The sequence below is a fragment of the Nannobrachium achirus genome, assembly GCF_963921795.1.
Source record: "Nannobrachium achirus genome assembly, chromosome: 15".
Lineage (NCBI taxonomy): Eukaryota > Metazoa > Chordata > Actinopteri > Myctophiformes > Myctophidae > Nannobrachium > Nannobrachium achirus.
In genome coordinates this window covers 53806524-53820034 of record NC_137822.1, presented here as the reverse complement: position 1 = coordinate 53820034, position 13511 = coordinate 53806524, and the positions used below count along the sequence as shown (strand labels likewise).

Here is a 13511-nt window from a genome sequence, read left to right as displayed (position 1 = left end):
TAGCAGATCTACAAGCTCACAACGCCGTTGTGAGCTTGTAGATCGGCTAAGAGGTTTGGTGTAGAGGGGAAAAAGAGCAGACTAAGTACAGAGTGAAAGGTCAAGTTTATTAAGTATTGACGGTTCACGTGGTTAAATATCTGAGAACACAAATTGACATGAATCCAAAATACACTTGACGATTGTGCTGTCAAATGCTGAAACTATATGGAATTTATGTATGATAAGGTTGTGGGGGTCCCTGTTTCATCTCTCTCTCAGCTAAGGGGTCCTTGGCCTGAAAATGTTGAAGACCCCTGTTTTAACCCATTTAGACACATTATTATGCATTATTACTTTAACCATTATTTTATGCTTTAGCTATTGAAAAATGGCAGATATACAAGCTGGCAGCGCGGCACTCGTAGATCAGCTATTTCTTGAAAAATCGTGAAAGTTTGTGCAAGCCTTTGAATGATTTTGACCCGATTCTGTAAATGTCTTCTAAATCCTTCTAAGGTTTTTGGAGCTGTGTGGAACACAAGCTCCCTATACGTGGCCGTGTGTGTGGCCGTCCCTGTCTGTATGTAGCCTCAAAGTTTGGCACGCTACTCCTCCCACAGTTTTTGCACCACACACTCGCGCCATATGTCAAATCGACCGGCTTACTCGGGAATCGTGTGCTAGTAACTTGCTAAGAGAAAGGTTCTATAGTTTAATTGATATTAATTTATTAGTGAATTAATTTTCCCCATTGACTTATAATGGGAATTGCAAAAACTCACATTCAAGTATTTTTCTCTCGTAAACCATAGGAGCTACAGTTTCAAACCTCGGAGAGGAGATTCATAATGATTTTAAGAATGAATCCAAAAATAATTACATCACTCGGCCTCATGGTGGCGCTATAACGGCCCACTTTGCGTTTTGCCCCGTAACTGTTGAACCGTAGATCGGAAAATTAAAATTCTTTTTTCCCTGGATTCCTTGGGTCAAGACGCATCTCCCCATATAGGCCACGCCCATTTGCGCCAGGATAGAGTTTCCGCCATCTTGAATTTTCTCCAAAACACACTTTTTGCACCTTTTCCTACATATTTTCTTCAAATGTCACAAAAATCGGTACACATGATCCTGGGTGACCAGAGAGGTGCTACACACACACACACACACACACACACACACACACACACACAGCTCCACTTCGAACAGAGGTTCGATTTTTTTTAAAAAGCATGTTTTTCTATGTCGGTTGTCCTCAAACCTTTTCATGTTAAGGACCCCTAGAATTATGTTTTTGTCCGCCAACTCCCATCTCAAAATCTTATGTATCAGCCAGGTACCCCTCCCAGAAGCAAAGATTTGAGTTACAAAATGTTCGCTTTAAAAAATATATATATATATTCAAAGATTTTCACACATTTTCATGATTTGTCAAAAATAGCAGATCTACAAGCTCGCAGCGCGACACTCGGTGCCGCACTGTGAGCTTGTATATCTGCTATTTCTTTTACAGTTAAAGCATAAAATAATCCTACCACCTGCCATGTCCTCTCTCACCGCATCCATAAACCCCCTCTTTGGCCTTCCTCTTCTCTTCTTACCTCACATTCACTGGTGTTTCCGAAACGGACGTTTGAATGTTTGTTTTGTGTAGTTATCGTTTTATTGGGGGTTATTCAGGAGTTGTCTAAAAAAAGACAGAAGTGGCCGCACACACTATAGCCAAGTGCCAAAAGTTTTATTAGGACAGAGTAATAAACCGACGTTTCGGCAGCACAGCTGCCTTCTTCAGGGTATACAGAACACATTTCAAGTCACACTTAAATAAGGTGCCTGGGATATATACAACCAATCAGAAGCATCTATACGAGCATGGGTTCTAATGGGACCTGTCCCTGTGATGGAAGCAAATAGGGATCAGGTGCAGTCTCTCACATCAGCTGATTAGGGAGGAGTTATACCTCACGAGTAACCAAGGCGAGAGAGAAAATCTGGAAACTTAATTCCTTGTCATCATGACAACAACACATGCAATGTATACATACCAATCAAAGAAAGAACCATTAAAACATTTGAGTGCAATGCAAAAAAACACAAAAAGGATTACATATCGATCAAAGAAATAGTTAGAAATACACTTTTTATGTCCTGAATTTAGCTCTGTTCCTCTGAATAATCTGAAAGTGCGCCTCAGAGGCAGGTAGGCAGCCTGTCAATCAGAAAGGGGAGAAAATGTAGGATTAGATAGTTAATTTAAAATAACTTACAAAAATATTTCTTTAATGTAGAAAAGGTTTAAGATCAAAATCTATATTTAGGCCAAATGGAGTTAAGGTTTTTAGAGACTGAATCCAAAAAGCCTCACGTTTTAGCAGTAACTTGTCCATCTCTCCCCCTCTCCTTGGTACTGATACTTTTTCTATGCCAATGTACTGCAAGGAGGAGACAGGGTGATTGGATTCAACAAAATGAGCAGCAACAGGATAATTAAGATTCTTGCACCTAATAGTGCCGCGATGCTCTGCTATTGCGTGATTTAAGTTCACGTGACGTCATTCCCACATATGCTTTGCCACAGGGGCAAGTAAGTAAGTAAATGACTCCTTTTGTGGAACAGGTAATTACCCCTCTGATGGGGATCTTTTTCCCAGAATGAGGATGTTTAAAGTTATGACATTTATGAGTACTGTTGCATTGAGCACTTCTGGGAAAAAGATCCCCATCAGAGGGGTAATTACCTGTTCCACAAAAGGAGTCATTTACTTACTTACTTGCCCCTGTGGCAAAGCATATGTGGGAATGACGTCACGTGAACTTAAATCACGCATAGCAGAGCATCGCAGCACTATTAGGCGCAAGAATCTTAATTATCCTGTTGCTGCTCATTTTGTTGAATCCAATCACCCTGTCTCCTCCTTGCAGTACATTGGCATAGAAAAAGTATCAGTGCCTAGGAGAGGGGGAGAGGTGGACAAGTTACTGCTAAAACGTGAGGCTTTTTGGATTCAGTCTCTAAAAACCTTAACTCCATTTGGCCTAAATATAGATTTTGATCTTAAACCTGTTCTACATTAAATAAATATTTTTGTAAGTTATTTTAAATTAACTATCTAATCCTACATGTTTTCCCCTTTCTGATTGACAGGCTGCCTACCTACCTCTGAGGCGCACTTTCAGATTATTCAGGGCAACAGAGCTAAATTCAGGACATAAAAAGTGTATTTCTAACTATTTCTTTGATCGATATGTAATCCTTTTTGTGTTTTTTGCATTGCACTCAAATGTTTTTAATGGTTCTTTCTCTGATTGGTATGTATACATTGCATGTGTTGTTGTCATGATGACAAGGAATTAAGTTTCCAGATTTTCTCTCTCACCTTGGTTACTCGTGAGGTATAACTCCTCCCTAATCAGCTGATGTGAGAGACTGCACCTGATCCCTATTTGCTTCCAGCACAGGGACAGGTCCCATTAGAACCCGTGCTCGTATAGATGCTTCTGATTGGTTGTATATATCCCAGGCACCTTATTTAAGTGTGACTTGAAATGTGTTCTGTATACCCTGAAGAAGGCAGCTGTGCTGCCGAAACGTCGGTTTGTTACTCTGTCCTAATAAAACTTTTGGCACTTGGCTATAGTGTGTGCGGCCACTTCTGTCTTTTTTAGACAACTCCTGAATGAATTCACTGTCGTGAGCCTGCACCACCACAAGGACGTGGTGTGCGTAGTATTCCTGTGCTATAGTTATTTGGGGTTATAACGTCGTTCCATTAGAGGTAAATGCATTCATGTTGTTACAGTAAGTGGTCTGCCTATTTGGACGTGGCTGGCTATGAAGTCCACGTTCCTTGATGATGGAAATGGTTGACTATACAGAGTCATTTCCATCCTCATGTTCATCATTAAAGGACAACTTTCGTTTTTTACAACAAGGGTTCATATTTTAGATTGTAATTAAAGAATATAAAAGATGAGTGTTAAAATTATTTCATTTACTTCTTTCTATTGTTTTAGAGATTATTATTTCAGTGGTTGGGGGCATGCGTACAAGTAGCTAAATATGTCATTTTACACAGAATAAGCCCATTCCCAAGATACAACGCAACCTTTCATGGTTGGATGTGACTTATGGGGGCTAGAAGTGTTACAGTATATAGCAATAAAGAAACTGCTGGATTATTGTGTCTAAAAAGACATATTTAGCCACTTGTACACATGCCCCCATGCGTACGCATGCCCCACATTTTTAGCACGGTAAACGCGATAAAACAATAGAACGAAGCAAATGAAAACATTTTAACACTCACTTTTTCTTTTCTCTAATTACAATCTAAAATATGTACCCTTGTTGTAAAAAAAGTTGTCCTTTAACTAGTCCTTGCCCGTTCAAACTTATGTAGCGCCGAACTATGTGCGGTATGGGTTAAGGGGTGTGCACGGTATACTGTATGAGGGATTGAATGTAGGAGTCTCAGAAGTAATGTTGGAGAACGCATACGAATCAGTGATGTCAGTCATCTCCACATTTGGATATTGTTTCAGCATGCGGCTGTTACCACGGCGGCGGTATCATTGATGTCAGTTATCTCCAAATTTGGGCACTGTTTAGTATCTGTGATGTCAGCACGCGTGCATATCAGACAGACATCGGACAGACAGACGTTAGGTCGTTTATTGCGACCAAAGGTCGCAGTTAACTATGAAAACTGGCACATCTTGTCTGTCCTTCTCTAACGCCTCAATTTGTTTGACATTGTAATATCTACGTGACATCACCTTATCAAAGATCAAACCCTGGATATCCATACATGGAGATGACTGGATCATCACCTAGATCTCCATATATGGAGCTAACCTCTACACCTGATTCCCATTTGCCCAGATGATGCCCTGTTAGGGGAAACCACACTAATAGAATCCCTTTTATGCCCATAAAAGGGGAGAAGGACTGAGAGACAAGATACTGACACGCACGGACGCATGTCTGGGGTCTCACAGCACATGGTTGGTTCTACAGACAGGGAGCTCCATATATGGGCATAAAAGGGATTGTATGTATGATGTCAGACGTCATAGGACTTTCACATAACGACTAACGGACTAAGCATGTCTGGGGTCTCACAGCACACGGTTGGTTCTACAGACGCCACAATGTCTATGGCTGACCTGCCCATATATGGAGCTGTCATGGATCTCCATATATGGAGCTGAACAACACTGACATCATAAACTCTACATCACACAGATAGTAAATATCCTGTTCTCCCATATATGGCCAAGACAGGTGGCTTTTCTCCCTTAGGCGTCTAACTAGTTAGTATGATATACACTGGGATTGGGAGTGTCATTTGAACAGAAAACATTATTGTTTCAGGCTAAACGAAATTGTTGTGTGGTATGTAATTTTGTTATGGTCCTAGGGGATGATATTCAGCCCAAAGATATTCTCGTATTATCAAATCTGGCCCCCTTTGAAAAAGGTTTTGGACGCGCCTGATATAATGTCTGTGTGTTTATGTGTTTATCTACAGTAAAGGCATACTGGAGGACTACAGTGACATCACCAGTCTGCTGACGGACGAAATCGTGAAAGTCCACAAAGAAATTAACACGTCAATCTACAGCATTGACCCTGTGACTGAGTACGAGCAGTTTATAGAAGTACACAAGTAAGTACAATTATTACCACTAATACTAATATCACTTCAACTACTATACTACGATTACTGCTATCACTACTACTATATACCGTATAGCAGGGGTCTTCAACAGGGGATCCGGGATCCCTAGGGGGTCCTCAGAGTTACTACAGGGGGTCCTTCAAATCTTTGTGTGATAGAAACGTTTTTCTCCTTTTTTATATTAACTCATTAAATGCCAGGCCCGAGTTTCCCGAGTTATTTCAGTACCCCCAGGAAGCCACAGCCTGAGTTTCCCGAGTTGGCAGCCATTTTTTTTGGCTAAATCTTTTTTAGGCAAAAATGCCTAAAATGTATTAGGCATGATCGCGAAATTGCATGTTTAGCCCCATAACAAACACATCTTTCAAAATGGCAGCCATGTTTGTTTGTTTTGTTTGACTTTGAAGGCTTCTATCTAATGAATGCCTGAACGGATTTCCAAGCGGATTTCTTTGTTTGAAAGCTGTGAAAAAGTACTACACATATGGTGCATGATCTAGGCATGGGCGTGCAGCCGTGCACGATCCGTGCACTAAAAATTGATCCGTGCACTAGACATTTAGGAACGTGGCATCCTGGTACTTGACGGCCATCTTGAAAAGGCAATGAATGAGTTAACCACTTGAATCCTAACGTCCATATATTCTGAGAACCTTAGCCAAAAATAGCAAGCTCACACCGCCTCGCGCTGTGAGGCGTTGTGAGCTTGTAGATCGGCTATTTTCGGCAAAGAGGTTTGGTGTAGAGGGGAGAAAAAGAGCACATTAAGTACAGAGCGAAAGGTCAAGTTTATTAAGTATTGACAGTTCAAGTGGTTATATATCTCATATCTGATAACACAAATTGACATGAATCCAAAATACACTGATGATTGTGCTGTCAAACGATGAAACTACATGGAATCCGGGGGTCCCTGCTTCATCTCTCTCTCAGCTAAGGGGTCCTTGGCCTGAAAACGTTGAAGACCCCTGCCTAGTACATTATGAGCAGTTTTGAATGAATTTGGAAGATCCGAAGAATTAATTTGAAAGTAGATCTTATGTATACTTGTGTCTTGTGTGTAGACCTACAGTAGGTACGGTAATAATCATAATATGAAAAACATAATTTACACTTCACAGAAACGGAGAGAGATAGGAACTAGCCAGATATAGGAACTAAAGAACCAGGTAGACAAACACAATGCAGAAGGGGGAAGTAAAAATAGGGACAGTACAGAGAGATTTGGAGAAGAGGAATGGAAAACAAGTAGAGACATTGGCGACAGTAGTTATTTATCTGTTTTGTGTTATTACTGAGAGGAAACTTGTAGCGCATTGTGAGCTGGTAGATGGCTAATACCAATTGGTTATATATCATTTTATCGTTGATTAGTCACCTTTACAACGAGGTACAGCTTGTAAGCATCGGGCATTCGTGGAATGAGCAACACAGCCATGCTTGTGGGTAGCAACCCCAAAAGATTTGTCAAAATGGCCTGCAATACTGTTCTGTTGGTATTCACCTTTGTTGCTTGGTGCATTGAATGATTGCACTCTCCCACAGTAATAAGGAAAAGAAAAAACAGCACATATTGGCCATTTTTACACTTTGTTAATTTTAAACTCGGTGTCAGGGAATCCCAAAACGAGAGTGAATTACCAGCAGAACATTATTGCAGGCCATTTTGGCACATTTTTTGGGGGTGCTACCCACAATCTTAGCTTTGCTGCTCATTCCACGAATGCCCAATGCTTACAAGCTGCACTTGTTGAAAAGGTGACTAATCACCGGAAGAAATTACATAAAACACAATACCAATTGGTATTATTAAAGAGGAAATATAATAGACCGAAAGTAAAGTTTCCTAAACCTTTGTGGATAGTTTAGATAGCTAGACCAGTGTTTCTCAACCTATTTTCTGCATGGGCACACTTTTCATGTCCCAAGAATCCATGGGCACACCAACATAATACGGGGCTGTAAATATCGTCACTGTCGGGAAGAAACCTTGTATCTCCAAGTTTCATATTTTTACGTTTCTTCGCAAAGTAAAGCCCTGCTTCATCATACAAGGCTGTCGCACAACAGCAGATGTAGATCGGCTGTTTTCACTAGTTTAAATCATTTTTAAAATGATAAATACAATTCTGGCTTTCAAGCAGTTTCAAGGGGCACACTTGACCCTTCTCAGGGGCACACCAAAGGTCCCCAGGCACAGTGGTTGAGAAACACTGAGCTAGACTCCCGAAGAACCTCACCGTTAAAATTGCTGAAGAATGTTTTGCTTTGACTCCCATTGTCTGGAGGGGACTTGTTGTTGTAATTTACATTCCATTGCCTGGACTCTGGAGGGACATAATATGTACAGTAGTACGGCAAACTGGTGATTGAAACATGTACGCATTATCATTCCCGGCATGAAGCTTTAGTTTTTAGCTTTGTACTCTGAACCATGAACACCGAAACTCTTATGTTGACCCATTTAGCCCTAGAATTATAACTTTAATTATTGAAAAATTGCAAGATATACAAGCTCACAGCGCGGCACCGAGTGCCGCGCTGCGAGCTTGTAGATCTGCTATTTTTGAAAAATCATCTACATTTGTGCAAATCTTTGAATATCTCAGTTTTAATGTAAACATTTGTAACTCAGATATTTGCTTCTTGGGGGGGTCCCTGATACAAAATACTTTGAGGCGGTGGTCAGCGGCCATATAATTCTAGGGGTCCTTGACATGAAAGATTTTGAGAACCACTATTTTTTTTATTTTTTTTTTATTTATTATTATTATTTTTTTTAAAACCTTAGAAGGATTTAGAAGACACTTTTAGAATCGGGTCAAAATCGGCTCAAAATTCAAATGTTCACCATTTTTCAAAAATAGCAGATCTACAAGCTCGCAGCGCGGCACTCGGTGCCGCGCTGTGAGCTTGTATATCTGCTATTTTTCAATAGTTAAAGCATCAAATAATAATACGCAATAATTCGTACCCGGTCCAAATGGATTAGGCTGAATAATTGACTGTAGTAGTAATTGGGCGGTTAATCTTCCACCTCCAAAGGTCTCCAGAGACGACAGAGCCCAGCGTCGAGTTCGACGCCTCCCTATTGGAAGAGACCGAAAACCTGCCGGCCAATGAGATCCTGTGGAACAACCTGACGGCAGACAGCCTGCAGGCCGTGTGAGTAAACGTCTTCCCTTTGAGTCACAATAATCATTTTCAGTGCATAGTTTACACACCAAAGAAGGGTATAGAGCCCCTTTTCCACTGGCCCAACTCCACACCACTCCACACCACACCGCCCACTTGTGTGAGGTTTTCCACTACCAGGTCCTGGGTAGAGTGGTGTGAAAGTGGTACTAAACGGGGTACTAAAAAGTATCCACTCTAGAGTAGGTCTGAGCTAGGCCAAACAGGGCCAAACACTTCATAATGACTGATCACTCACTGGCTTTTCATTTAGACCACCAGGATATAGTTGTAATACATGATAATAGATTCTATTGTGTTATAACCACTATTATAATCTATTATAGTATATTATAATTATCATAGTAATACATTAATACTTTATAATGTATTATAATCACAGTTATAATCCATTATAGTGCATTATAATTAGGATAGTTGTAATACAAATTTATTATGTATTATAATCACAGTTAAAAGGGTCAATTTGTTTCTTACCGATAGAGGTACTTTTGTGTAATGGAAAATGTAGATACTTTTATGTGGTGCGGTGTGGTGTGGTGTAGTGTAGTGTGGGGTAGTGCTAAAACTGCAGTCGAAAAGGGGCGGATGGGTAAAATGCAGAGGAAAAAAAATATCAATTCAAAGGAACTTTATTGGCATGAGAAAACATCACGCAAAGCGGTACACAGTATCTCTACAGTCATGTCATCAAAATGCATCTGTCCCATCTAGCGCCAACATCTGGACGGTTTTTGAAAAAACAATTTTTGGACACTGCTCCTGCAGATTTTGCCCTAAAATCACACAAAGCGGTACACAGTATCTCTAAAGTCATGTCATCAACATGGATCAGCATTTCCCATATTCCCTCCTGATTGGCTACCATTGCCTTCTAAAGTTTGTGTATGCAACCTGACGGTTGCTTATCTCCCGATTTAGGGAGTCTTACTGCTAATAATATTAAATAGTTAGTACAGATAAGTACAGATGTACACTCACATACGCAGCAGAAGTAAAGACCTGCTTCATCATAAAAGGCTGTCGCACAAAAGTAATGAATACAGCCGATCTACCGGCACACAACGCCTCGCACCGCGAGACGTTGTGTGCTTGTAGATCTGCTGTTTTCACTAGTTTAGTTCATTTTTAAAACGATAAATACAAAACAAAAGGTCTTGGACATACAAGGTTTCCACCCAACAACGACGATATACAAGTGTATTTATTTGAATATAATACATATTGGAACAATGATTCATAAACCATGGGATGTCATTTAATGGTTCTCTTGGCTGTGTTTCAGGTTGAAGTCGACAGCAGAAGAATTAATGCTGACTCAGCAGACTCTGAAGAGCAAGGAGGAGCTGGTCAGCGACCTGGAAGCCAAGCTGGACGAGTCGTCCAAAACCTGCCTTAAGAAATCAGAGTGGGTATATGTGTGTGTGTGTGTGTGTGTGTGTGTGTGTGTGTGTGTGTGTGTGTGTGTGTGTGTGTGTGTGTGTGTGTGTGTGTGTGTGTGTGTGTGTGTGTGTGTGTGTGTGTGTGTGTGTGTGTGTGTGTGTGTGTGTGTGTGTGTTTAACCATTATTTTATGATTTAACTATTAAAAAATAGCAGATATAAATGCTCACTGCTTGGCACAGAGTGCTGCTCTGCGAGCTTGTAGATCTGCTATGTTTGAAAAATCATGACATTTTGAGCAAGTCTTTGAATATATTGACCCGATTCTATAAATCTCTCCTAAATCCTAACGGCTTTCTAAAAAACCTACGTTTCTATATCAGTGGTGCTCAAACTTTTTCATGTCAAGGACCCCCAAGATGTATTTGGCCACGGACCCCCATCTCAAACTATTTAGTTCCAGGTACCCCCAGAAGCTACAAAGTTACAAATGCTCGCTTTAAAAATACATATATTCAAAGATTTGCACAAATCCATACGATTTTTCAAACATAGCAGATCTACAAGCTCGCAGCGCGGCTTGCAGCACAGCACTCGGTGCCGCACTGTGAGCTTGTATATCTGCTATTTTTCAATAGCTAAAGTATACAATAATTAATAATGAATGGGTTTATACAATTGTACTTTGGTGTTTAATTCAGTCCTCAATCTTTTATTGGATAATATAATTAGTATAATAAAATGTAATTCAACAGACTTTTTGTTTAACCCATTTAGGCCTGAACACATTTAGACGCAATATTTTATGCTTTAAATATTAAAAAAAATAGCAGATATACAAGCTCACAGTGCGGCACCGAGTGCCCCGCTGCGAGCTTGTAGATCTGCTATTTTTGAAAAATCTTGAAAATTTGAATTTTGACCCGATTCTATAAGTGTCTTTTGAATCCTTCTAAGGTTTTTGGAAAAAACCTATGTTTCAATGTCAGCAATCTGGCCAGCCATCGTCAAAGAAAAGGTCTTTTTCACTTAAATGGAGCTCAGTTGGTCTGTTCTTGAGAGACTACTATGTCAGCCGTTCTCAAACTTTTTCATGTCAAGGACCCCCAAACTGATATGTATTTGGCCACAGACCCCCATCTCGAAATATTTAGTTCCAGGGACCACCCAGAAGCAAAATTTGAGTTACAAACGTTCGCTTTGAAAATACATATATTCAAAGATTTGCACACATTTTCACGACTTTTTCAAAAATAGCAGATCTACAAGCTCGCAGCGCGGCACTCGGTGCCGCGCTGTGAGCTTGTATATCTGCTATTTTTCAATAGTTAAATCCTAGGCCTAAATGGGTTAAGTTATGTTAAGTTTCATTTTCATAGTGAATATCACTCTTGTGATATTATCATCATTATAATAACAGACACACAATGTGATTGGCTCTCTCCCAGTGTGGTGCTGCTGCTCAGCCAGAAGCAGTCATTGGAGGAGCTGCGGCAGACGGTCCAATCGCTGCGCTGCTCCGAGGCCAAGCTCTCCAGCCAGAAGAGCCTGCTGGAGAACAAGATGGCCGACTCTCAGAGTGTCGTCAACTACGAAGACGACGCCCGCTCCGTCAACTCCATGGTAGGGCTGTCACAATTATTACATAATCATCTAATCGTGATTTTTTGACATAATCGTGATTATTTTTCATAATCGTCATAATCGTTTCCATGTTGAAAACTGTTCATATATTTAAAAAAAGGTCAAACATTGTGGAAATAGCAGATCTACAAGCTCACAACGCGTCGCATCGCGACGCGTTGTGAGCTTGTAGATCGGCTATTTCCACTATCAAAGTTATTTTTTAAGTAGTAAGTTGTCAAATATGTCAGTAATTTCTTTGTATATTTAGGTTATGTGTCATATCTACCATGTAAACTTCAAAGACTAAAAGCCAAACAGAAATGTAATTATCAACGACAAAAACACAATTAAGTCGTTAATCGCCAATTATTTGAGTGACAATTAATCGTCATGTAAAATGTCATATCGTGACAGCCCAACTCCATGGTAGTGGCGCTAGTTTGAGTTGTACGGCTTAGTGCAGGGGTCTTCAACGTTTTCAGGCCAAGGACCCCTTAGCTGAGAGAGCGATGAAGCAGGGACCCCCACAACCCTTTCATACAGTAGATTCCATATAGTTTAATTGTTTGACAGCACGATCATCAGTGTATTTTGGATTCATGTCAATTTGTGTTTTCAGATATTTAACCACTTGAACCGTCATTACCTAATAAACTTGACCTTTTACTCTGTACTTAGTCAGCTATTTTTTCCCTCTACACCAAACCCCTTTGCCGAAAATAGCCGATCTACAAGCTCTCAACGCCTCGCGCTGCGAGGCGTTGTGAGCTTGTAGATCGGCTATTTTTGGCTACAGTTCTCAGAAAATGGACACTAGGGTTCAAGTTGTTAATATATAAAAAGGATTGGAAGATTTGGAGGACCCCCTGTAGTAACTCTGAGGACCCCCCCCTAGGGGTCCCGGACCCCCTGTTGAAGACCCTTGGCTTATAGTGACTTTCTTGTATTTGGAAATCAATAAAACAAAGAAGTATATTACCAGTAGCAATCATAGCAGTTGTCGATTTACATGAGTTGTGGGTAAAATATTTCCTGTTTGTGTGTTTGTTTTTCAGGATAAAAGTCATAAAGTGTCCAGCAAGTTTGATACGTTGCGTCACTCCATCGCTGGAATTATCAGATCTCCTAAATCCATGTTGGGCTCATCCTCGGTAAACATCAATAATCAATTGAGTACCTGAGACGAAAAAACAAAGTCCATATTTTAAAATGTTGAATATCGTCACTGTCTGTCTGGCCAAAACCTCTTAACTCCATTTTTGAGGTTTTTGATTTTTTTTGGCATAAATCAGGGCTATTGAACACCCTTTACATCCGAGTGTTGGTTAAAATAATATTGAATAATATTAACTCCACACTGTCTGCCAAACCAGCTAACTCCACCCGAATGGCCCTCTCTTTTTTCATAAATATGTGCTATTGAACACCCTTTACGTCTGAGTGTTGGTTAAAATAATATTGAACCAATGGAAAGTAGTAAAAAGCCCTTCGGTCAAAACCTCCTAACTCCACTTGAGCTCATTTTCCCGAAAATGAACATTTTGGAGGTTTCGGCCCGACAGCAGAGATATAGATATGTTTTTGATTTACCAGAATGTAAACCACAAACTAGAAGTTTTTAATCAATGTTAAATTCTTAATGCAC

General features: G+C 40.2%; 1 protein-coding gene across 1 annotated transcript in view; it reads left to right on the top strand.

Moving 5' to 3' along the window:
* Nucleotides 1-13511, top strand: part of fer (fer (fps/fes related) tyrosine kinase) — a 42602-nt gene that overhangs the window by 16351 nt on the left and 12740 nt on the right. Inside the window, exons 7-11 of the mRNA XM_080742485.1 lie at nt 5514-5651; nt 8709-8828; nt 10144-10266; nt 11689-11863; nt 12922-13017. Of these exons, the coding sequence (XP_080598611.1) occupies nt 5514-5651; nt 8709-8828; nt 10144-10266; nt 11689-11863; nt 12922-13017 (652 nt within the window). The remainder of the gene's footprint in view (nt 1-5513; nt 5652-8708; nt 8829-10143; nt 10267-11688; nt 11864-12921; nt 13018-13511) is intronic.